Raw genomic sequence first — 27,210 nt, 5'->3', positions numbered from 1 at the left:
TATTTGGGTTCACATATTAGCACGAATCGACAAAACGACATAATTATATCAGAATCGTTAAAATGACCATGATAAAATTATATCACGTTGCGCATGCCCTACAGGGGCCTTGGCCAAGCTGCAAATGATTATGACAATCGACAGTAACAGTGAAAAAATCTGCATAAGGTTGTTACCATGTCAATCCCGTACATTTTATCACCGTCACTGTCGATTACCGAGAAATGCATTTTCAGAGGTACCTATGTGACCTACCCTATATTGGCCTGGTTTTCCCTTCGTGGGTTGGTAGGTCAGACAGGCAGTCGCTTCTGTAAAAAACCGGACCTGTCAAATCTTCAGGTTAGGTAAGCGGATCCTATAAGAAATGTGATAATGCTAGGGGCATGATTTGCAACTTGGCTAAGAACCCTGTAACCATCTTGTATCGTCTCATCTGATGTCTGGGTTATTATTACTGGAATAATTATATTATTAGACATACTCTTACTTAACACTTTGACGGCATCGCACACGCGCATGTGTGTGACTAAAGTAAGACCGAGGGGAAGTGAGGTAAACCTAGCTCAGCCGCTGGTGGGGAGCGGGGTACAGCGGAGAGTTGCCGTTCTATACGTAGTATTATTCCTTATTATATGTCTATACGCAGAACGTTTTCACGGACAATTTGTTTAGTTTTTACACAAAATGTCGCCGCTATTGTTCCACGAGCAAAATAAACGAGTCAATCGAAAACGTTCATTAATTTTGCCAACAGTTTTCGACACCACCTGTCTTTTATGGCCAATTAAGCCCGAATGAAATACGTTCGGTTTCATGCGATATCTTTCGTAAACAAAAACTCCGGCTGTCTGTACTGTAATGGCACATAGATTGAATTACAGAGCAAGTAAAAAAAGAACAAATTCTGTTTTTAGGGTTCCGTACTCAAAGGGTAAAAAACGGGACCCTATTACTAAGACTCCGCTGTCCGTACGTCCGTCCGTCTGTCACCAGGCTGTATCTCATGAACCGTGATAGTCAGATAGTTTAAATTTTCACAAATCGTCGCTGACTTCGTATCTGAAATTTTGAGCGAATGTGATTTACACCTTTTTAGCAAAAAACTGCAGATACGCCAATTTGCAAAGTCAGCCACGAAATGATGTATTTGTGTTGCCGCTATAACAACAAATACTAAAAAAACTGTAATGTAAAAAAAAATGTATTTTAATACATATTTAAAGGGGCTCCTATACAACAAACGTGATTTTTTTTGTAGTTTTGGTTGGATATTAATAACGGCAACAGGAAGACACTTATAATATTAACAGAATATTTAGTTATATATTCACTTTAAAACTAAAAAATAACATTAATATTTAAGGGGGGGCTCCCATACATAATGGTACGGAACCCTTCGCGAGCTGTCCTCGCACTTGGCCGATTTTTATCCGTAAGACGAGGCTTCCAAGAATCCTAAAGCCCACGGATAATATTGTGTTTAGTTCAAATTGCTTTGTGATCAGGTCTTAATTGTGGTGTTTGCACACAAACTTGGACCTTATAATACACACAGCCATTCGGTCAACAGTACTTCCAGCGGGTTGCAGTGAATAGCGGCGAAAACAAAACTCTGGACTCATATGAAATATCATCTCAGCGCACTACCGTTTGCTCTAGTGTTGGGAATATTCGCACTCGCAAACAATATATTCGCTTCTACAAAAAGTACAATTAGTAGGTATTTTTATTTAGTACACTTTTTCATGTGAAACTATCTCTCTCTATTTAAGAGCTGCGCTCTTGTCGGTGGGTTGTGAAACTATAAGATGTTAATTATTAAAAAATATGCATACGTTTGTTACCATAGCATCACGCTAAGTATGGTACCTAACGCAAAGGGGTAGGCAGAGGTGTATAGTATATTATACATTATACAACAACTCCTCGCCAGCTATTATTAAGACCCATGTAATAGAGGGCGAGCCTATTGCCATTAACCGGGCACAAATCCAGGAAACCACGTGATATCAATTATCTATGATCCAAACGGATCCTTACCGGTTTCAACTGAAAACCAGCGTCATAGTCTAGGCTATGGCATTATGCTGAGGTGGAACCGTTTCGGCATACATTCATAACTTATGTTAATTATGTTAAAACAATAAGTATGTCGAATAAATATTTTTTCTTTCTTTCTTTCTTTCTTTTCAAACATGAGTAATATAAAAATAGAAAAAACTAAACTTTTAAATGTAAGTAGTCGTTACATGAGGCATGTCAAGGGCCTTTGCTGGCTCAATAATAACCCTGACACCAGGGTTGGTGAGGTTGGTAATTCACCTCACAACCCACACGATAGAAGAACTAATAAAAGTCCGAATTCAATGGTTTAGAGCCCAAGCCAAGGTTAAGTTACGCGTTCTCCGAACAAGGGGTCTACACTGGCCACGTTCAAGCAATTCACCCTATAAAGCAATATTCCTATTTGTCATTTATTAACATGCTCACTTACTTTTTTTTTGCGAAAAAGTAAGATGATTCCGTGCTTCAGAGGGCACGTTAAGCCGTTGGTCCCGGCTATTAGCCGTAAAAAACACCTCCACCAACCCGCAGTGGAGCAGCGTGGTGGAGTATGTTCCATACCCCCTCCGGTTGATTGACGGGAGGCCTGTGCCCAGCAGTGGGACGTATATAGGCAGTTTATGACTTACTTTTACACGCGCAACTGTCAAATTGAAATTGTTTTTTTTATATGTGGTAATGTGGCCTTTTTAGAGCCCCAGGGCTATCAGGGATTTTGCCATTTGTTGCATTATGCAGTTAATATAAAATTACCAACAGGCAGCCGCAGATTGAAGGCGTACATTTTAAAATGCATACTTTATCATATAATTATATGCATACGTCATGCTAACAATTATAATGGTAGTTATATGATGGCATAATTGCAGTGAAATATGAACGATAATGAAAGTAATAACCTAATAACGTAGAATTACGACGATAGCACTTATATAACCCTACTAAATTATCGATAGATATAACGTATATTAAACAAATAGATTGGAACTGACTCGTTCTCTCGTGCGGGTTGTGAGGTCAATGACCGACTTCAACAACACTGGTGTCCATTGAGTCGCCAAAAGCCCGTGTGTGGCTCATGTAACGACTACGAACCCACTGCTTAGTATGCCCTCCGAAGCACGGATCATCTTACTTTCGGACACTCTGGTGATCAGCTGTAATGTCCTATCTGTACCAGGGATCACAAGTTTTGTGATGTTTTTCCCCCACCGGAATTGAACCGAGGACCTCCGGAGCGGGAGCTCAAATCTTAACCAATGGACTACAGAGGCTGTTAATTGTAACAGTATGAAGTCAAGTATCAACAATCATTTACATATGGTATTGGCCTCAAATTATTAAAATGTATCTAGATCATGGCGATAACACTGAAATGATATGTAAAATTATACTTATTTATTTCTTCGCTGACAGCTGCTACTCACATTTCGAAAGCAATCTTCGTTCGTACGTTTGTAGTCGGAAAACAGACAGAATGATCTCTGTTTCATTTATCATGGAATAAAGAGTAGATAATATACTACATGAAGTAAAGAAAGGTAACGTCGGTAACTCTCCGCCCCCCACTAAGTCGTATCGGGCGCCAAGCCAGATTTACCTCACCCCCTCTGGGTTCTTACTCTAGTCTTAAATGGCCGTAAGCCGCTGAGGAGTAAAGGTGCGCGCGCAAACTGTCTGTCTCCCTCGCACTTACGTCGTAAAGCTATTGCTTTATTGAGTGTCTACGGTGTCTCTGTAGACATCATCTTCGAACAAAAACTAAAAAGATAATAGATAAGGGAGATGATGATGATGGATAAGATAGGATACATTTGTATTCTTTCAAAAAAATGACATAATACCCCACAAAACTAAATAGTTCGGTTTGACTATGGGAGTGGAGTTCGCTCAACCACATTAACTACTTATTGTTTCCCATAGTACAATACCATACGACTACTGCGCTTTCACTACAACACGTTGTTTTTTTATGGCGCAGCTATAACATAAACAGTCCGTATAAGTCTTTTATAGCACTGCCGGGCACACGCCGCCTCTTATCAATCGAATTGTTCTCGAAACTGTTCGTAAAGTTTACTAGTCTAGCTTGCTAATAGATTGCTGCAAAAATTTCAGATACGTCAGTTAGCGACGTCAGCAGCGAAGTGTCCTTTCTGAGATTTGTTTACCATTGTACTATTAGTACCAGTGCTGATCACTGCACTGCACTGCACTGCAGGTACCAATGGATAATCGAGACACGAACTGAACAAATCTTCTATCTTTATGACCTGCAACCATATTGGTAACCACATGCTTTTCATGCATTGCCAAAATTTAGACTTTCCTGTCAGCGAAATCTTCCGTTTTTCCAAATACCTGCGCTAAGAAATAAATCCTGGGATGCATCGTCGCTTTCCATCATGCGTGATTGAAAGGACAAACCATAAAACAGACGTACATTAACCCTCTACTATAATCCCTAATGGGATTTAGACAACTTGCAGCCACTTTTGATACGAATTCCTAAGATGGATATGAGTATATATGATGCACCGTATGGTGCTAGGTTATCAGCCCATGGTCCATGGCCCATGGAAATTGCTGCATGAGCAATAAGGCCGCCTGTTGTGCTTTTCTGTATATGCTGTCCTTATCTCTGTATTTTGTGTCCATTGTGCTCAATAAAGTATTTTATCTATCTATCTATCTAATAGCACAATGGTAAACAAATCTCAGAAAGGACATTTCGTAGCTGACGTCGCTAACTGACGTATCTGGAATTTTTGGCAAATCTTATTTGCACGTTTTGTAATTGTCAGTAAGACACAAATAATATTAGCAAAAAATTGCAAATACGTCAGTTTGCAAAGTCAACCATGATTTGTCTGTTGTTTGTGGACGTCTGTAGTTTTTCACGGCATGTCAGAAAAGCAACTGAACGAGTTCTGGTTTTTATTCGCTCCCAATCCAACATAAAAGCAACCTATAAGAAAGAAAAGAAACAAAAATTATATTATGAAATTTTCCCGATGGCACAGTGATATAAAACGCACCGGTGAGGTAACATCACTACGGCGCTCAGTCTCACCGTATTTTAGCTTATTTGCCGCAATTCCCGAGCCCGCGCCTTTACCCCACTCCCGGCTATAATACTTGAGAGGATTTGTATTGTAAATAACGTTTCTTTAATATTATACCTATTATCTCTCGAGCTCCTCCGTGCTTCTGAAGGCACGTTAAGCCGTTGGTGCCGGCTGCATTAGCAGTCGTTAATAACCATCAATCCGCACTGGGCCCGCGTAAACGTTTAAGGCCCGATCTCCCTATCCATCCATAAGGAAGGCCCGTGCCCCAGCAGTGGGGACGTTAATGGGCTGATGATAATGACATATGTAGTCTGTTATTTCTACGTCACTAAAGGCTTCGGCACACCAGCAGGTCAGAAATAGCGCAGTCTGCCGAGTCACAGAATTTATCTGACGCACTTCTTTTTATTGCAGTTTCTTGTATTACAAATTGCCGCTTCCTGCTTTTGGTGTGTCGAAGCCTTTAATCTTTTACTCTACTATAGCACAGAATAAAGAATAATACCTACTCTCTAGTTTGAACTTGTTCGTAATATGACGTAATATACTACGTAATGTATTCATGTTAACATTATAAAGAACCTTTGAGGGACGATTCAGGCCATGATTCTGAGTTGATATCAAGTGGAATTTTCCGACGCAGAAGTATGGAACGGAAAATAAAAAGAAAACAAAAACATTTTTCGATCGCAAAAAAAAAAACTAAAAAGGTCATGAGTAACTCAGAATCATGGTCTGAATCACCCCCCTTAGTATTCGTTACGATGTCACTAACCTGTATTTTTGTACCTACAACATAGTTATATTTGTGGAAAAGACAATAGGTATGTACTATTATTGTGGATAAAGTAGTAAGTGAAGTAAACAACACATGTACATTGTAATCTATAAATATACCTACGCATATTATTTACCTAGTATCCAGAAATCATCGACATATTTCACAGAAGTTTCTAAGTAGAACTTGTTAATATCGATTTCTTGGTATACTAGTTAGCTGTGTATTAAGTGTTAATTACAGTTATCTGGAATATTATATATCCATTTAATCATACACGGACTCGAGTCACGATCCGGAATCGATTTGGAATATATGTTATAGAGCACTTTGGTGCTGTACTTTGCAGGTATATTAGATGCACTTTGAACTCAAGCCGGGAGTAGAATATAAAGACTAAAGTGACTTCACTTACGGGTTTCATTACATTAGTCTGAAAGTTATTATGAAAAGAGGTTTTAGTTTATATTGCTAAATTCCTTCACGACATGGCATGTCTATCTTCTTTTAGATACTATTTATTACAGTATTTAGCAGTTTAGTCAGTTACTAAATCCCCAATCAAGTCATACAACATAAGCACATGACCTTACCCCTAATTGAACTAGTCAGAGGTACTCACTCTTCCGCTGCATAATGTCCAAATCTGAAAATGTCCAGAATGTACATATCCTAAAAAATCAAAATCTCAGAATGTTCAATCAATCAATAATTGTTTACTGCACAAAAACTTAAACACATGACATGTATAGACGTAAAAAATAAGCACAATAGGCGGCCTTATTGCTAAACAGTAATTTCTGCCAGGCAACCTTAGGGTGAAATAAGTTCAATAAGTGAATGTTCTATATCCCAAAAAGTCAAAATTCCAAAATATCTATGTTTTAAAAAGTCCAAAACCTAAAATGTCCCTGTCCCTGTATTATGAACTAATAACAAACGCTTCAGCTTTCTGTTTCTTGTTATAGTCACGTCATAACACTGCCTACAGATGTCTTTTATTTAAAGTTTACAGTTTGGTATTAACAGTTTAATCAATCTCTAGCTCTCCAATCCGTTATTATACATAATTCTTTATTTCAACGTGCTTGAAGGTTTCTCCTGCAGAGTAAGCGGTAGAATTTGTCGCTCCAGAATTAGCTCGCACAGCCATGAAAAAAAATGCATGACTCTGCGACAATGATAGTCATAAACGGTCTGAAACAGACGCATGAAGCCTATACCTATATGTAATATTAAAGCGTGACACGCACCGAAAACCTTGTAACATTAAAATATACGTAATTAGCGGACCAAAACATTAGCTTAGAAATTCATTTCTTCCACGAAACACGAGTCACATTGAGGCGGTAACAAGTCTCCACCACATTTCGTCACTGCATCACGTAGTGGGGTGGCACCTTGAACGATGGGGCGGGGTGGGACACCCCCATAATTATTTCATACTTTGCATTTCGCGTTCGGAATAGAAAAACAATCGCAACGTATAACCGTCTGAGGGCGGAATGATGTCCCCTTTGTTCGACACCACAGACCGAATAGCTACTAGATGTTCGCCTAAGGGTACTTTCTTCCTGAATACGCTTTAAAGTCTACACGTGTACAGCTTAAGCTCTATCCCTTTTGCGGCTCGCTATCCGAAACCATTCATTGACTTGTAATGTAGGCACTTGCATATGTCTCGTTTTTAGTTCTGGCCAAAGAGAATACCTTGAGCGCAGTTTATCACACAAAATACGTCGATTGTTGCCCAGTCTATATCAATTTTTGATCTGTGTTTGTCACTTACCTTTAGACTAAAGATGATGTGTACACTTACAATTACTCTGTGAAGCTATAGCTTCATTCATCCTTCATTAAAGTAATGACTTGCTTTTGTCTATGGCCTCGCTTTTATCGACGCTGTAATATTGAAGAAGAAATCTGTGGGTTTTTTTAAACGTTTGTCTGTACTTACACCACGACCTACGCAGCTGTAAACTATACAGACTAAAGTTTACTATATTATATTAAAATCTGATAAGTCCAATGTCGTCACAGAACAATTCTTAGATAACATTAAATGTTTACATAATATGTATAGTATCAGATTCACCCTTTCTTTTATATTTTTGGATTTGGTTTCATTTTTAATATTAGTACACTCACCTTTTGTAATATCTCTCAATCCAGCTATATCTGGTATCATCGTTGTAGATGGGGAAGAAGTGACGTCATTCCCAACACAAGTATTTTTGATTAATTTCCCAAAAACCGATGTTAGGCAGCCAAATTACTGAATTGTATAACAATACTTTATGTTTTTTTAAGAACGTCTAAGGCCCTGTGCGGAATTTCTTGCAGCTTCTTTTCGTCGGCTATACAGGTTGTGAGAAGCTGCAGTAGTTTCAGGCGGATGTGATATTCGTAATGTAAATATTGTCAATTTAAAGTTTGAATATTTCAACGCAATTTTAAGGATCAATTTCAATAAAGTTTTTTTAGTATTAAATACTTAGAACATTCTTCTGTCATGTGCAAAATAATATTGTTTATTATAATTTTTAATGGCCGTCAGTGACCCGCCGGATGGTAAGGCAATTATTTTTCTAATAATTAATAGCCACATCGTGATTCAGTAGTCAATTTACCTAAATGCCGAAGTTTTTAGTTAAAAAGGTTTTGGAATCCTTAACACAAATATGATTACATCACTAATGTGATGTTAGCTAGATATGGCCTTCGTTTTATATATTTCTAGAAAGTTCCATTGCGACTTAAGTACCTGTGCCTATCAGACGGTAGGTACTCAATCTCTCACCTGTCAGCCATACCCTTTAGAAATTCGCCAGAACTCTTAAAGATTGGTACATTGATATAGGTATGTGTGTTATAATGTCGCCGACTATTTCAGAATAACTTATCATTAAACTTGAATAACGGACCTTATGATCGTGATCTAAATTTCTTATGATAATGGTCATCATTTCCATAGCGTTATTCCCGTTTTTCTAGGGTTCGTTACCTAAAAAGGAAATACCGAGTCCATCTGTCTGTCTGTCAAGACCCTTTTTTTGGGAATGCATGGAGGTATCAAGTTGAAATTAATACCTATTATTTAAATAAATAAATAAAAAAATCAAGCTATTTTTCACACATTTCGCAGAGGATTCATAAATAGGCTTCGCACCCCTCCATTTAATGGAAGGTATTAAGAGCAGTAGGACAATTTAAAAAACTAATAAAACATTTTATTATCAAATAAAGTAAGAAAGCATTTAAATAAAGTTTTAAATTAAGTGGCATTTAAAAAGTATTCAAATCTCTGAATTCTCACGGTTATAATCTGTGTTTCATATCGGATACCTCCAAACTGCTACCGAGATTATCGTTACACTAACCTTATCAGATACATTTATCCAAAACGTTGAACATAAAGTTTCTGACTAAAGTCACAAGTATACTAGTAAACTAGTATTTGTTTTCTTCCTGGTATTTTTGATGTATTTGTGAAGATATCCGAAATATAATACCGCGTCATAATTCAGAAACATAAAGATTAAAAGAGTTAAGATCTTACCGTGTAAGTGTGAGTGAAACAGATAGCCTGCGGGCGCTGCCCTCTACTCCATAGCGGCTTACAGCCATTTAGACTAAAGTAAGACCCAGAGGGGGTGAGGTAAATCTAGCTCAGCGCCCGATGCGGGCGGAAAGTCACCGTCCTAAACGTAGTACTTTTCTTTATTCTATCGTTACTTTAAAAAGGTAATTGTTTTTACTTTATTAAATATTCACGTATCGATCCGATAAAAATAGTAGGTATACTATAAATAAAATAATAATGTTTATCTTTATACTACCTACATACATACACGTATACATAATATGTACATTGACCAAATTGAAGATGTCCTTAGAAAAGGTTCAGTACGATCTACTCTGAACCGCTGTGCGTGTATGAAACGATTGATGAATATGGAGGAAGCGAGAGAAGTGTGTCAGGATCGAAGCAAATGGAATTCCATAGTCTCTGTTTCTTTTGCCACGTAGGTCAACTGGAAGAAATCTGTTGGTTTAGAGATAATAAGCAAATAAACAACTGTCCACCCATATAGGGGAACGCGCGTGGGTTGTCCCCATTATAGAGGATTAAATACTCCGGAAAGGTCAATTAGTAAGCGAACACGTGTGCATACCGGACAATGGTACACATTATAGTTGGATATCGCAATGATTGGCGACAAACGCGTTATCGACTTGTTCGTTATCGGTAGTGCGACTGAGTATCGAGCGATTGTGAGTAGTGAATACATTGAATACCTACCAAGGTCTTACGTCGTTTCATTCCATCGGTCCTTTAGGACCTCCATTTTCTTCTTCTTATCGTGTGTGTTGAGAGGTGGAATACCAACCTCATCCTCTGGTGTCAGGGTTATTACTGAGCCGCCAAAGGCCCCTGACATGGCCTATGTAATGACTACATACTTACGTCAGTAAGTAGTAACCGGGACCAACGGCTTAACGTGCCTTCCGAAGCACGGATCATCTTACTTTCGGACAAACAGGTAATTCTAGTGTATATTATGTGATTATAATATGTATGTGTTTAAAATGTTTATTTATTCACTTGTACTACACTCGGTGCCTTCCCACCTAAACTCACCACTTACACCATACGGTGATGGCTGAAAGAGATCTTAGCGATAAGGTCACCTTTTGTAGCAAAATAATTTAGTGTTCTATGGATATAAAAACAGCCTCCGTGGTCTAGTGGTTACGTTAGGCTCACGATCTGGAGGTCCGGGTTCGATTCCCGATGGGGACATTGTCGAAATCACTTTGTGAGACTGTCCTTTGTTTAGTAAGGACTTTTCAGGCTTGAATCACCTGATTGTCCGAAAAAGTAAGATGATTCCGTGCTTCGGAGGGCATGTTAAACCGTTGGTCCCGGCTATTAGCCGTAAAAACACTTCCACCAACCCGCAGAGGAGCAGCGTGGTGGAGTATGCTCCATACCCCTTCCGGTTGATTGAGGGGAGGCCTGTGCCCAGCAGTGGGACGTATATAGGCTGTTTATGTTATGTGTATGGATACAAAAAATAGATAAGTTAATTAATAAATCAGTCACATACCTAATAAAGTGAAATCTGCAAATGCCAGTTTTATGTAAGACTCAGTTTCCTAAATGTCAAATACATCTGTTGTAACCAGCGTCCTATTAGTAAATAAAACGCGCATGACTTTGAATACATTTGTACTACTCTTGGGAATATTCACCGTTTACTGGTTTAGTTACCATTTCAACTTTTCCCTGAAGGGTTAAGCGGAGGTATATCTTATATACACCCACTCATCCCCAGCTATGTTTTGTTTAAGTCTCATTTAAAAGGGAGCCTATTGCCATTAACCCGGCACAAATTCTGGAAACCGCTTGATATCAATTATCTGTGATAAAACATGAATTCAAACTCAGTGGTTTAGAGCCCGAGCTGGGATTCAAACTAAATTTTATATGTTATAAAAATATAAGTTTAAAGGCTAAAAACCGATTTATGGAAAAAAACCACGCTCTTAAAAGTATTAAACAAGAAAATAGGTATATATTTCTGATATTCTTCCGAATGTTGTGATGTTTAAAAGATAGACGTCTCCTTTTCAGTCCGGTAAAAAGTAATTATCAAAATGTATATCAGTTCTTTCACAATCAAAATCTACCATTCACACAAAACAGTCATTAGCGTGATTCACCCATCCAATACCGAATATTATACGTATCATGCCCGGATTATCCGGACCACTGAATACCAGGACCCGGTGCAAACAAACATTGCGTGTACATACAAAGTAATTACATTAGGGGTACTACTATCGGTGTGTTCTTTAGTGTTGAGCCAATTCCCGAAGCGGCGGTCGTTTGCGTGCATATTTAACCGGGTGCCCGGATTCAAGCTAACCCCTACTGCCCCTCTAAAACGGAATTACTCCAACACAATTAATTATACTACGGTGTGGCGGCGCCTTAATCTTGGCAGGATGAGATTCAGATGGCCGGCTCCGAGAATTTCCATCAAAGTTTTGTGGGAACCAACATCCATTCATTATTATGAGACTAAAATAATTGTCCAATTTTATAACAGAAGTATTGTATCAAAATCGGCTTTGATGAAACTTTCACTGGCCTTTGTTTGCCAGTAGAATAAAACGGAAGAGATACCTACGTCAAACGTATCGACGATAATTATAAAGGCCGATGATATTCAACGGAAAATGTCAAAACGTCAGCATTAAAATCCTGTCAATTAACACGTCTAATGGTTTAACGACACTATCAATCTCACGCCATTTTGTCAATGTGGCTACATCAATCATAATTTTCAATTATAATCAAATCAATGAGTTAAATGAGAGTGGCAGTTTGTTGCGAAGTAAGGCCGCGGTGGTAGAAGACTGCTCGCGAGCCGGCCGGTTCCCGCCGGGGCCCTAAATCTCCCCGCCCCCCCCCCCCCCCGGGATCATCCGCCTATTTCCGCCCCGGCCGTCGCAAGCGCCCCACTTGTCACGAGAAATTTGGGTCACTACGAATTACATCTACGTGCAATCCACTTAATGGCATGCCGAATGCCCTCTGAACCACTGTGCCTCCATATTTTTCCACCATCTCCTAAACGTGACCATTGCCCAATAATGGTCGTGGAATAGTTCGTGGTCGCTCCGAACCAGCACGCTAATTGATGTCAGAGTGTATTTTCGTACCAACTATCGCCGTGTTAACTAATAAACGTTACGTGACGATAGTGTTAATTGGAATTTCTGACGTACTTACCACCTTCTAAGAATTTCAGAGAGCGAGTCAATGCTCCATTTTCAAATGTAAAGATATGTTCAAGGCTAATAAGCGGAAAAAAACACACTTTCCGCTCCCCGTTTTACGGCTCCTTCTCGAAATCCACCGCAAAACCTCAACCAACTGAAACATCCATCAAACGAAGCTTCTTAACACAACCGAAATATAGACCCACACAACTTCTTCCTAAATGGAAACACACAGCGACCACCAACAAATACACGAATCCGACCTTATTTCCGATACATACGATCACTTTTATACAGATTGCTGGCTCAATGATATCCAGTGCCGAAACGCGTCATCCACATTAACCTGAGCGATGCGTTAACAACTCCACCACGATCATAATACGGTGCACTTTCGAGGGCTCGTCAAAACATCAACAACATTTATTTCATTTTATTAACAGTGTGCGAGTTTTCCTGTGAAGCTTGCGATTTAATGTCGTGTTGGCCAGTTTTAAGAGTTGTTTTTGTTTGAAGCTTATATCGGCGTGGGACAATAAAATTACGGCCGGTGTTTTGCGCCGCGTTCACTTCGATGAGCGATAATACTTCTTTGTTACTACATTTTCAAATGTGTGGAATTACGGTGACAGGCCAATGGACCGTTCACTGGATATGCATATTTTTGATTGGGTAACAAACAAAGCAAACACCTTTCACCAAATTTAATATGATTCACGTGGTAATAATATCCGGCTCGAAGGACCAAAAACCGATAATCGAATTGCATACTTTTTAATCGTGCACTGTTGTATTGTAAGTATGAAGGATCAATTATATGACCGAGTCGTTGATTGATGAAGAAGAAAAATAACCTCCGACTAAATTGAAAGGAAATGATCATAATTGAATTGATCGTTAACATAACAATGGTCGGGCGATGATTAGACATATCTGTTGGGAGAGTGTATGGCAATGAAGCTGCGCTGACGCTGCATACTGCTCTGAGTTTACAACATAATAGAGAGCATTAGTCCGATCTACTTTTGACATCATTATCTGTGTAGCGGAGTGACGATAACCTGGCGGCGCGGTCCCGCCCCGCGGCGCGTCGGCCGTCAGTCGCGCGCGTCCTCGCCTGCCGGTCGGTCGCGCTCGGTGTTCCGCGCATGCCCGCACTGTCCCCTCCTCCCTCTCCGCGGGGAACTCGCTTTTGGCGGGTTTTCGCACGGACGTGATGCGCCTTGCATTCGCAATCGGAATGCGCGCGTGCTGTCACAGCGGCCGGCTGTATGTAGCATCGCAGTGAAATCTGTGGACAGAGTGGACACCCAGTGATCATTTGGATTGCAGTGTTGGATCGTAGAATCGGACTCGGTCGCCTCAGCTTTTTGTAAGAATCGCTCGACGGATGTAATGTCCATGATGTTGACTCATGCATGACGCACTTGATTGCTGGAACTGGCAATTGTTTATTATACTCTTACCGATTATTAATGAACTGTTAAGTTGGTTTAGTAAATTAATGCGGGGTACACTGAAATTTACACTCGAATGATTAACTAAGGTTTTATTATAATTACCTACAACAACGAAGGTAGCCAAATACATGACGATGTCATATTTACTCCGAATTATGATGGCGAACGACAAGAAACAAATTGAAATGGCCATAATGAAATATGTAATGCTGATAATCATTAATTATCGTCAACAGATATCATTATCGGTGCCAATGTTGGTATCGATAGTGAAATTTATTGAATGTTAATCGTATTACGATGTCATAATTCAGACACGTCGTCTCGTTTTAGCAATACTTATAAAATCACTGCATTAATAGTTTATTGAACAGAAACGCAACGCAACGTAAACATAAGAACATAGTGAAATAAGGACGGAGGTGAAGTAGAAGCGTTATTGTGAGTGGTTAGTTTTTGAGATCTCCGCAGAGTGGCGCTACCGGCAACATTGACCGTGTTGATGTTGACAACACATGCGAAAACAACAGACTTAAATGATGAAACAATAAACGAACCGACGAATAATATTTAAATACTTAGTTAAAAGAATTTCAACGCAAATTCTCAAACAACATATAACACAAATACAATCTAAAAACATTAAAATCGACTGTCCGGAAATTACAAATACATTTGAAACAGTTTTGATAAATTTAGATTTTATGTATCAGTAAATGGTTTGGCGAGATAAAAATTTTACGAAAACCAAATGTTGAGATAAATGTCGGACGTAACCGTATCGAAGTTATCTGCACGCACGAGGTCAGAAACGATAAAACTGACAACTGGAACTAATTATAAAACTTTACAAGTTTCGTTGTTTGAGATCCACTTTGTAACACTGCCATAAAAATGTAAGCAAAAATTTTTTTATTACTCTCACAGCCATAATCCTTAAAGTAGGTAGGATATCACCAAGAGTTGGCCTCGATCCCTTAAAAAATGCACAACGCTTTGAAAACTAATATAAGACTTTCTTCCCAAGCTAAGCAAGCAACGTAAGCCATTGTCTTAAACAAATACCCCCGCTGATTAAAATATTTCATTACAGCGTAAAATGTAAAAAAATGCTTACCTATTGTGTGTTTCGGGCATTAAAATTCTAATATTTTTTGTTGTTGTAATGGACAATATGTTTGAATGTCAAGTAGCCGGGACCGATTCCCTTGGGAAGGGTTTTAACTCAGGGGTTGTCTCTAACGGACTTCGAAAAGTCTTCTACGAATACGTAATCGTATTGTTGTCCTTAGACGAGTTTCGCCTCTTGACAATGGGCTTAGATGAATTTACTATATGGGATTGAGGGTCGCTGAAGATGGAGCGGTATTCTCATTACTTAGTGTTATTTTTATAAATGCTCTTGCCCGAACTTGACTGATTCTTCCTGTAGATGTAAGGTGACTTTCATTGTACTCGAGATGTTGTAATTACCATCTGAGAAATTCCAACATCCTGCTTAAAAAAACTCAAGCCTTCATAGTAACTGTTTATTGTTGTATCTCAGGGAAGTTTGTGTCCATCCATATTAAACGTAACTGTAGTATCAACATCAAATATTCATTTGTCGCAGTCCACTTGCATAATCAGCTCTTTGATATAACTAACATAATATCTGTCATATTAGACTAGCATTAAAAAACTTCGTCATCATCATTCAAAAACTGTTCTGTATGCAGCTTTAACTTAACGTTGAACTAAAGGTCAAATTTTAGACCAGAGATTGATGGCTGCTAGAAATTTGAATTATAACAAGGAGTCAACAGACCCTACACGTGGTTAGTAATCGAGATCTATTAGTGAGTTTTAGCAAACTGACAGTGGACACAAGGCCCTCTAACTGGGTTAATGTATCTCAAATGTGGGACATAACTCTAGCTCGTAAAGAAAAAACAAAAGTACAATCGACGTGCGACGTTGACGATTACAACTGTTTTACGGCATTTTAGTTAATTGCAACTACATTTGGATTGTTTGGAATAATAGGATTAACCTATATATATTAAATTAATCCACACTTCTATATCCATACTTAATATCCCTTTAGGATGATGAAAAGGGGGTGGAAAAAACACATACACAGCCACATAGCTAGTAGTATTATTATGTGGACTTTATGCTAGTCAAAATAATGAATAAATTATGTCCAACTGGTTAGTCAGAATACCGTGAACTTCGCTCGTTGCTGAAGGGAGCTGTATCTAGGTCATGAACACGACAAAAATATTTCTTGCGGTTTACCCAACCTCTGCTTTTGGGGTAAATGTTTAGAGAATAAACATCTGCTGTATTTATTTGTAGTTATGTATATGTTTGCATATGATTTTGGAGTGTTTTGGCGTTAAATGCTGTTTTCGATTTATGAAATCTTTATAAGATTAAGGGACTCGTATACTTAAACCGAAAGTTTTTCTTTGCGTATAACATGCAGATGTAATGTATATAAATCTAACGTTCCATTAAGACCAAACCTTCCAAGAAAAAAGTTGTAAATGAGAGATTAGATAATGGATATCGTCGAACCCTCGCATCCCAGGACGATCACCGATCAATCACGAAGCAAAACACCCGAGATATGTTCAATACTCTTCTACCAAAACAACCGACACATCCTTTTAACCCCCATGCTCTGCTAAATAAAGCGAAAACGCAGCAATGCTCGTCATAAGGAAAAATACAAGGATAAAAGAAAGGACTATATAGGACAATGTAATAAGTAATTTATTATGTTGCATTGATTCACGTTTATAATATTTGTCAGCAGTGAAACAGATGGCGTATTTAATAAAATTCGCTGTACTTACAATTTTAGTTCTTTTTAGAATTGTGATTCTGTGTAAATTCATGTTTGGATACATAATTGATATCACGTGGTGTCAACCACTGGACCACAGAGGTCGTCGTTATGATTTCCAGGATTTGCGCTTTATTAATGGCTATAGCCTTGCCCCCTATTACATGGGGCTTAAACATAGTTGGCGAGGAGTTAGTGTATTTTCTAAACACCTCTGCTTACGCCTTCGGGGATACAGTAGTGGTACTGTGTTATGTTATGTGTCTGTACTTAAAATGACCAAATTTATTCTACGATTGCTAACACACAAGAGAGTGAGATACTTGTGAGTGGTACGGTCAAATCTACAATACGAGCATCTGAGATGCGGTTTTTGAATCACCATCATGAAATAATTTCTGAAGACCATTTCTTATAAAATGAATCTTGAAGATTGGTAAATTAAATTCAGTATCAAATATTATTTGTCGATAACATGATACTGATACCTGTAATTCTGTAAATATCTGTAATATAGATATGTTATCTTGTATTTATTACAGTGAAGTATGTACGTATATATATTATGTGTCATCACTATCTTGCGCACTAACTTTTCCAGTATTATTTACGCCAATCATTGCATTGATTTACAGCAATGCTAGTAATCTATGTTTATTGCTTAGCCAACCACAGAAGTAGACTTAGATCATAGAATAAAGAATAATATAGAATGGTAACTCTCCGCTCCGCACTAATTCGTGGCTAGATTTACCTCACCACCTCTGGGTCTTACTTTAGTCTTAAATGTTCGTCAGCCGCTAAGGATTAAGGGGAAGAGTACGCATATGTCTTTCTCGCTCACACTTACGGATTAGTAGCACACGGAAAAATATATTTTTGTATTCTGACAACCCAGAAATGTAATGTTAATCGATCAATCTGAAAGTAGTACCAATTGACCAGTCATAATGAGTTATTAAATTAGTGTCAGTAAGACGAATTGAATCCATTGGGTTTTAACTCGATATAACTCATTAAGTAGCAGTAATATTGTCGTTATTAACGATGATTTGGGTATAGCCATAGAATAAGGAATAATGGTATTATAGCATGCATACATTGCGAGTATATTTTTTTTACATATTGTTACATAACTTCTAAACCCCAAAGATTCAATCAGTATTACTTTCTTTGATTTAATCAGTCTAACATATCTATTAATATAGGCAGCGTCGTGGTCCGCGAAAGTCGATTTAGGGTTTTCGTCCCATACATTTTGAGGTTGAACATTGTCCTTTGATTAATTAATATAATGATAAATATATACTGTAGAAAACGACAAGGGGATTAGTCCAGCAGTATTATAGTGAGAGGGTATGCAATTAATCACCACTGGAGCCGGAAAATTCGCATGTAATCTAATAGCCGTTACATACTCTGATATAACAACATTGCTTTTTCAACACAAGTATATCAACAATAACTTCTTCATATATCACAATAACTTATTTGACACGTATTTGATTTTGTAACATTCATATTTCTACTTTTTTGATCTAACTATCTATGCAATTGGACATTCGAATAATTTTCACATTAATTTACAATCGCATTCGTAAAATCAAATAAGTATGATATATGTAGATTTATAACAATATTTCTGGCTGACTTTTGGAGTTATATAGATTACGATATATATTTATATATAGTAGGTATATTTCATCTTATACTGAGCGCAAGGGCCTACTGAATAAAATGTAATAAGATATTTCAACAACAAGCAAAGTATTATTACTGTAAATATTTCATCGAACATTTCCGTATCTGTCATAAAAACGAGGCAAAACAGGGAAGGCACACGCGCTCGCAGCGTGATTACGATATCTTATCGATGCTAATTATAGACATGCGAATACTGTTCTCCTTTTCTACCAGGAAAACCTCTCAACGAATCAATTTACGTTGAATAATATTAATAAGTAATTATGTTAACGATCATTTGAAGTGCAGTAAATAATGAGTAAATAGCATCAAATCGGTGCTCGGCCTAGATATGATGTCGGGTCAGGTTTTACGGAAACAAACTTTTAAAACGTCTTGTTGGATACACCTGCAGTGAAACGAATTGTAATCATGTTACCTACTGCTTAAAGATATTTTTCTCTTTACTTTGAGATTTTACTCTATGGAGTCAATTGGGGTAAGTCCGTCTGTATGGAATCCTGTATCGTCGACGGTTATCGCCTTCGACAGAAAACTTATCACCAGTAGTGCGACCTATAAAAGACTATACTTCCTAGGAGGCCATATCTATTACGTGAGTAAGTGTAAATAGAGATGTTAGCACTTTGCAAACTTCCCAATTAACGGTTCAAGCAGGGTAGCAGGTAACCAAGGAAACGCGATGACGTCGTTGGATACGCGTGTCGGTGTGACGTCACACTGTTGATATTAGATTGACGACCGTTTTCCTCTAAGGTACGGGTTCACCTCTCAGATAATAATCTGAGCTTATTTTAGCTCGGAATGACATTTCGGTACTTTCGATCTGTATAAGGTTATTTATATAACAACCATCTTGGATTGAGCAATAAATACCATCGGCTTTTGGGTTTTCGTCTGTACAGAGCTCAAGCAATTTGCCTAAAATAGACGTTCTCCTTTTGAAATATTAAATTGTTATGAATACGTAATCGCAGCTTAGGTACGCCCATTATCCTTTGAGATGGAAAAGTCATAAGTCGTTAGGGAATAAACTTTTTACTGCTTATCATGTCGGTTTTGTCGTAAGAGTCGACTGAGAGATTACGTTCGTAGTACCATGATGAACTATCTAAATGGACCATGTCGCGATTAAATCCAGGACGTTTTAACCAAAGGCCAGGTCGAGAATACTCCAAACCAGCGAGCATGCATGAAGACTTCGGTGAGAGTGGAAGAAGCGAGGGTGGTGTCAGGATCGTACTAAGTGGAATTCCGTGGTCTCTGATTATAACGGGAGTAGGTAAAAAAACCATCACAGGAATTCAATACAAAGTAACGTCACAAATTGTCTTCAGGTGGCTTGGCTCCACGGGGATTTCAGTCGTGATTATTTACATAGGGTGAGCTCTCAGCGTTCCCATTTGTCCGGCCAAGTGAATGCCATCCGTGGAAAATCAACAATTCACGTCAATAAATACGGTTATGTGCAAATTTTCTATATAATGGGCACAATACGACAATCATATTAAGATGATTTCTTTCTTTCCGAGTTGAAATGTGTTCCAGCAATAAATATTTATTTCCCCAATTAATAAATACCTAATTGGTTTCGGCAATCAAGTGCGTGCGATATGTCTGTATCGGCATTATAATGATACTATCATAAACCGTAACTAATATTTTAATACTTCTAGGTGATCGTAAAATTATATACAATTTTATTTGATACTATTCGTGATAAGTGTAAAAAAACTATTCGCTTTAAACATGTTTGTGCGTGGTGTTGATTAACAATTAAACATAATATAATAATAGTGATAATTACATAGTGATATATATATTGATAGTGTAGTGATTGAACAGTGAATCTAGATTGTCGTGCAGTGGCAGATTGCTGGTATGCATATGTGCTATGAAAGGCCCGGCCTAGTCACCGCCTTAAACGGAGGCACTGGGTAAGTGTGATATTATTTATATTTACCTTCAATATTTTTTACCCGATGGCCTCCGTGGTCCAGTGGTTGAGCGTTGGGCTCACGATCCGGAGATCCCGGTGAGGACATATGACACAAATCACTTTGTGATCCCTCGTTTGGTTAGGACATTACAGGCTGATCACCTGATTGTCCGAGAGTAAGGCGATCCGTGCTTCGGAAGGCACGTTAAGCAACGGTTACTACTTATTGATATAAGTACGTAGTCGTTACATTAGTCATGCCAGGGGCCTTTGGCGGCTCAATAGTAACCCAGACACCAGGGTTGATGAGGTTGGTAATCCACCTCACAACTCACACGATAGAAGAAGACCCGACTGCGGCGAAGCAAAGAGGATGGTTATGTGTTATACCGCTAGGTATATATTTATGTGTGTACGCGCGTCTGTTACCACCTAACTTCTAAACTACTTGTCAGAATTTAACAATTGAGGTAGCACTAGAAGCGTCTTAATTGTCCGCTGGTTATAGACTATGAGTCGTCACGCTATATTCAATGTGGCGCCCTCTAGAGGACATAAACTGAGGACGATTTTTTTTTCTTGCGGTGTCTTGAATAATAATATAAATGAAAGGGCTTAATTTGCACGTTACAAATATGTACGTACATATTACTAGCTTTTATTTGTATTATCTTATTTTCAAATGCATTGTGTTTTCCTTTTCCAAAAAATATTATTACGACTATAGTCATTTTTTTTTTGCAGACAGTAGCGTATTATGCATGTCCGTATAACTATAAGAATGTTTTATGATTGCACCATAATTCTCTAATTAGTAGCACGTGTAAAATCAAGCCGATATACTATTATTGTATTTCTATTCTCAACAGAAGCTACACAAAGGTTGTCATAACGTGACGTAGGTAGAACCGTGACACAAACAAACGTAGTGGTTAAACCCAATACATACTTACTTGCAGCCACCGTAAGACTAAGTCCTAAGATGGATATGATGAATCAGAATCAGAATCAGAATCAGAATCATTTATTCAACGTAATTATCATGGATAAACTTGTTGAAGGTCAATGTAACATTTTTGAATTTACGTCATTTCGCAAGGTGTTATGGCTGAGGAGAAGAAATGACAAGAAACTGCAACAGCAACACATCTTTTAAATCAATGAGGGTACATTACAAGTTATTTAATAACTAGAGGAACACATTCAATACCAGACATTTTTATCATTTAGGTAATCATTAATCTTATAATAGGCTTTTTTACATAAAGTAAGCTTCACGTGAGCTTTAAATTTGTTCTCTGACAAATTTAAAATATTATCTGGTATTTTATTGTAAAAACGTATACATAACCCCAAAAAAGATGAATTTAATTTACTTAATCTAGAATTTTGAACAACAATTTTATTTTTATTCCTTGTATTGTAAGTATGCCTTTCACAGTTTCTCGGAAGGAGAGATACATTTTTACGCACATACATAATGTTTTCATAAATATATTGACTTGCGACCGTCAGTATATTTATTTCTTTAAACAGCTCCCTTAAAGAGTCCCGACAACGCAGATTATAAATAGCGCGAACTGCCCTTTTTTGAATAATGAAAATAGTTTCTACATCAGCGGCTCGACCCCACAATAAAATACCGTAAGACATTATGCTGTGGAAGTAGCTGAAGTAGACAAGTCTAGCAGTGGGTACATCTGTGAGTTGTCGGATTCTTCTGACGGCATATGCTGCTGAACTTAGCTTGCCCGCTAGTGATACAATATGTGGGCCCCATTGAAGTTTTGAATCTACAGTAATTCCTAAGAAAACGGTGTGTTCAACAAAATCTAGTTTCTCGTCGTTAATTTTAATGTTATTATTTACTTTCTTTACGTTTGGTAGAACAAATTTAATACACTTCGTTTTCTTAGCATTTAGAACTAGGTTATTTACTGTAAACCAGCTTAGAACCTGCGACACAGCGCTGTTTGCTTCGTCAAGTTCCTCTAACTTTCTATCGATTTTAAATATAAGAGAAGTATCATCCGCGAACAGTACAATGTCAGCTTGGTTCTGTACTACATAAGGTAAATCATTTATGTACACTAAAAAAAGGAACGGCCCCAAAATGGATCCTTGAGGAACTCCCATTTGAACATGAGAGCCCGAAGAAGTCGTACTATTGATTTGTACCTTTTGTATCCTATCACCTAGATATGAATTTAACAAACTGAGAGCTCCATTATTTAATCCATAGTGCCTCAATTTCAAAAGCAAGGTCTCGTGATCCACGCAGTCGAATGCCTTAGACAAGTCACAGAATACTCCTACGGCATTCTGCGACTTCTCCCAAGCATCGAAAATGTGTCGAACAAATGTGACACTCGCGTCTGTTGTAGACCGACCCTTAGTAAAACCAAACTGCTGGCTGTGAAGTAAGTTATTTAAATTAAAATGACATAGCAGTTGGTCGAGAATAATTTTCTCGAAAATTTTACTAAGTACTGGTAGAATAGAAACCGGTCTATAATTCGTGGGGTCTGATTTTGTGCCCGATTTAAAAAGAGGTATAACTTTACTGATTTTCATTAAATTTGGAAAAGTGCTATTTTCAACACTCATATTAAAAATGTAAGCTAGATATGGTGCTAAGATATCAATAACAGAGCTCATCAATTTGACAGACAATCCCCATAAATCTTTCGAGGTTTTAAGTTTCAGCTGTTTGAATACTTTAACAATACTACTCGGATCAACGCGTTTAAAATCAAATAATTCAGTGCAAGCAGTAACATTACTTTTCAACAATATATCAGCTTGAACAGGAGAGGACAGGAGAGATTCTGTAGTTTTTACAGGGATGTTCGTAAAGAATTTATCAAAAACTTCAGCTACATCTTTATCTTGTTTAACTAACCCAGTGCTCGATTCTATATTATATTCTAATTCACGCGGTTTCGAAGCCTTTGTTTCGCTATTTATTACTTGCCAAACTGCCTTTATTTTATTATCCGCGGTCTTTATTTTACTACTAATATGCATCTGTTTGGCTGTATAACACACTTTTCGAAATATTTTAGAATAATTTTTGACGTAGCTTTTAAAACTATCAGTGTGTGTATACGTTTTTTCCTCATATAAAGAATAAAGAGTATTTCTACTTTTGCGAATGCCTACGGTAGCCCAGTCACTGAACTTGAATGATTGACTGTTGGTAACTACCTTTTGAGGAAAATTATTTTCAAATTCTTTATGGATAATAGTAAAGAAATCCCTGTAAAAATCGTCAGGATTGTCTGTATGAAAGTTTGGACAAGGTAAGTTACTTATAAGACTATTTCGATATTTCTCTATCCGAGTATCAGTGATGGGTCGTGTACGAAATTTAATTTTCTGAACATTTTTAAGTACTGGAAAACTGACCAGCTGCCCACTGTGATCTGACTTAAAACAGTTAAGGATACTGTTGTCTTGAAAGTCACAATTGCAAAAAACGTTATCTAAACATGAGGCAGTTGTTTCTGTAATTCTAGTTGGCTCCATAAATATATTAACAAGGTTAAAAGATGTAAACAAACTTAGAAATCTAGTTGTAATTGAATCTACTTCATATAAATCAACGTTAAAATCTCCACACACTATAATGGCTTTATTACTTTTAGATATGACCTTCAGTACATTTTCCATCACTGATTCAAAAACTGTGAAGTTAGCACTGTATGGGGGTCTGTATACGGCTACAACAATATGTTTCTCTGTTTCTATACATGAAATCTCCATAGTGCCCTCTATCGAAAGTCCAGTAATATCTTTGCGTTCTTTATATTTTAAACTATTTCTGATAAAAATAAGGGAGCCACCACGTAATTTGATCTTTCGACAGAAAGCGCTAGCGAAATGATAATTTTTAAAACCGAATAACAATTCATAATCCTTCAACCAATGCTCTGTAATACATAAAATGTCAATAAAAAATGTCTCTAAAAATAATTCTACGTCTAATTCTTTGCCAGAGAAGCCTTGAATATTTTGGTGAACTAGTTTTAATATGACCCTGGTGATGACAAGGGATCCGCCTATCGCATCGCGCTTAACAATTGTCCATCATGTTAGCAGTTTAATATTTTTATTCGGCCTCCTTGGTGTAGTAGTTAGGGCATTGTGCTCACGAACTGGAAGTCCGAGTTCAATTCCTGGTGGAAACATTGCCGATATCACTTTGTAAGAGTGTCCTATCTTCTTCTTCTATCGTGTGGGTTGTGAGGTGGATTACCAACCGCATCAACCCTGGTGTCAGGGTTATTATTGAGCCGCCATAGGCCCCTGACATGACTCATGTGACGACTGTGTGTGTGTCCTATGTTTGGTAAGGAAACTGCAGGCTTTAATCACCTGATTGTCCGAAAAACTGACAGCACGTGAAGCCGTTGGTCCCGGCTTATAGGCGTAAAAACACCTCTACCAACCCGCAGTGGAGCACTGTGGTGGAGTATGCACCATAATATGCTCTCCTTTTGATTGAAGGGAGGCCTGTGCCCAGCAGTGGGACGTATATAGACTGTTTATGTTAATTAATATTTCTAGTTTCGCAGTGAACAAGTGAAACTTACCGTTATGCTTTTATCCGATGGCGCTGAAACAAAACGGGTGGTTATGCGTTTGACCGCTATATATGTATTTGTGCAAATAAACATAGGAATAGGTAAGTCTGGTGACGTAGGAACCTTGGCCGAGGCCATGTCCTCGTCTGAGGACAATCATAATGATGTTTTGCTATTCTATACTCTATACGATAGAACACTGTTATCTATTCTGTTTAGTGTTTATACCGCTGGAGGTTATCTTTCTATTATGTCACTGTAAACTGTTTGACTGACACCTCTTTACCCTACTGCGCCAGAATTATGGTAATGTTTTGGGTGCAATAAATGTAGATTCATTGTTAATTCAGTAGCTGTAATGAAAATCACACACGACACGTTTTTTTACCCAAATGGCTCATGTATCGCGCATGTTATCACCTAGGTTTTCAATGGGTCCGCTTACCTAATCTTAAGATTTGACAGGTCCGGGTCTATACAGAAGCGTCTGCCTGTGTAGCTGTCCTCTAATAATAAATATTTCCTTTCCTTTTTTATTTCTTTATATTCAGGCACCACTAGAGCGAGGTAAATTAGATAAGCTTCCTACCTTTCCGATCGATAAAGCGAGTGTTTTCAGAGTAGCATTCGACGACTTAAAGATCTAAAGGCCAACCGACCAATGTCCAAGCCTAGTTCAGTTTGACTAATCACCAACAAAGCGATAACATTGATGTAAGACATACTAAACACGGTAAAGACGAGCACATAATCCAATAAGCTGGGGAACTGGCTCGAATTAACCTCCTCTGTTCTAAGCGAACAGCAATAAGACACTGGTAGTACTGCTACCACCACAGAGCACAGAAGTTTATAGATCTGACAGAACCTAATCACACATTTAAGAGCGAGTTTTTGAAAAAAAAAAACAAGAACGGAAAATAACACAGACATTAATAAGGAATAGTATCTTCGCGTGGCGTAGGTACTATATGAGTTGAACGTAGCACGATTTATTAGAATTATGCTAAAGAGACGTGTCAGGAAAATGTAGGTAGGTACTGTTCTGACAGCTTTCGGCAAGTACCTACCGTTGGAGCCAGTACGAGCTTCCATATATTTGTGCCCATAATTTTTATCATGATATACATTAAATGAGATTAAGATTCAGTGTATAGTAACAAACCGTGTAAGTTATTATTTAACGACTGTCGCTTCTAGCTATGGCCGAGCGTATTTTGGTTCATAGCTCCATGGCTTCCACAGTCTGTGTCTAGACGGCTTGCATACTCGAAACTAAACCCTAATGTTATGCTAAATGATGACGGCGCGACGGCTTGTGTGTCTAGTCTAGTATTGCTGTGAATTACAATGCAACGCCCCTGTTATATATGCGCTTATAATATATTTTTATACTTGTTTTATTATAATCTAATAACACTATAACTAATCTCTCTCTCTTTATTTAAGAGCTGCGCTCTTGTCGGTGGAGTAATCGCCATTCCTCTCTTCTTCCCGCCAAATTCTTCACCTCCTGATACGACACGACCTGCACCATCTCTTTTATTTGTTTCATAAATGTTCTCCTAGGTCTACCCCTTCCTCTCTTCCCTTCAATTTTTCCTTCTATGATGTTTGTTATCAATGAATCGTGTCGTACCAGGTGGCCAATCATATTTCCACTCCGGTTTTCTATAGTCAACTAACTAATATGGTGCCCTAATATCAGTGTTTGGCATTTTTTCAATTAAAGGAAACAAAGATAAGTTTTTGAATATGTTTAACGTGGTCCTCTAGTTATTAAATAACTTGTAATTCATACCTAAATTGATTTTAAAGACGTGTTGTTTTTATCATTTCTTCTACTTAGCCACAACACCTTGCGAAATGACGTAGACGATGAAAAATTACCTTCAACAAGTTTATCTATGATAATTACGTTGAATAAATTATTCTGATTCTGAAACGATACAATAGACGGCGATACGGCTCACCAACTAT

General features: G+C 37.9%; 1 protein-coding gene across 4 annotated transcripts in view; it reads left to right on the top strand.

Moving 5' to 3' along the window:
* LOC126375636 (AF4/FMR2 family member 1-like) overlaps positions 1-27,210 on the top strand; it is a 263,770-nt gene that overhangs the window by 92,749 nt on the left and 143,811 nt on the right. For 2 of the 4 annotated variants that reach the window (XM_050022661.1, XM_050022659.1), the window contains exons 1-2: positions 14,011-14,080; positions 20,382-20,642. The exons of 1 other annotated variant lie outside the window; for it this stretch is intronic. In XM_050022661.1, the coding sequence (XP_049878618.1) occupies positions 20,587-20,642 (56 nt within the window). In that variant the 5' untranslated portion in view covers positions 14,011-14,080; positions 20,382-20,586. Of the gene's footprint in view, positions 1-14,010; positions 14,101-20,381; positions 20,643-27,210 lie in introns of those variants that run through there. One more of the 4 variants, XM_050022660.1, reaches the window with a different exon arrangement.

The sequence above is a fragment of the Pectinophora gossypiella genome, chromosome 19 (genome assembly GCF_024362695.1).
Source record: "Pectinophora gossypiella chromosome 19, ilPecGoss1.1, whole genome shotgun sequence".
Lineage (NCBI taxonomy): Eukaryota > Metazoa > Arthropoda > Insecta > Lepidoptera > Gelechiidae > Pectinophora > Pectinophora gossypiella.
Note: the sequence above shows the minus strand (reverse complement) of the source record. Positions and strands in the feature narration are given on the sequence as shown.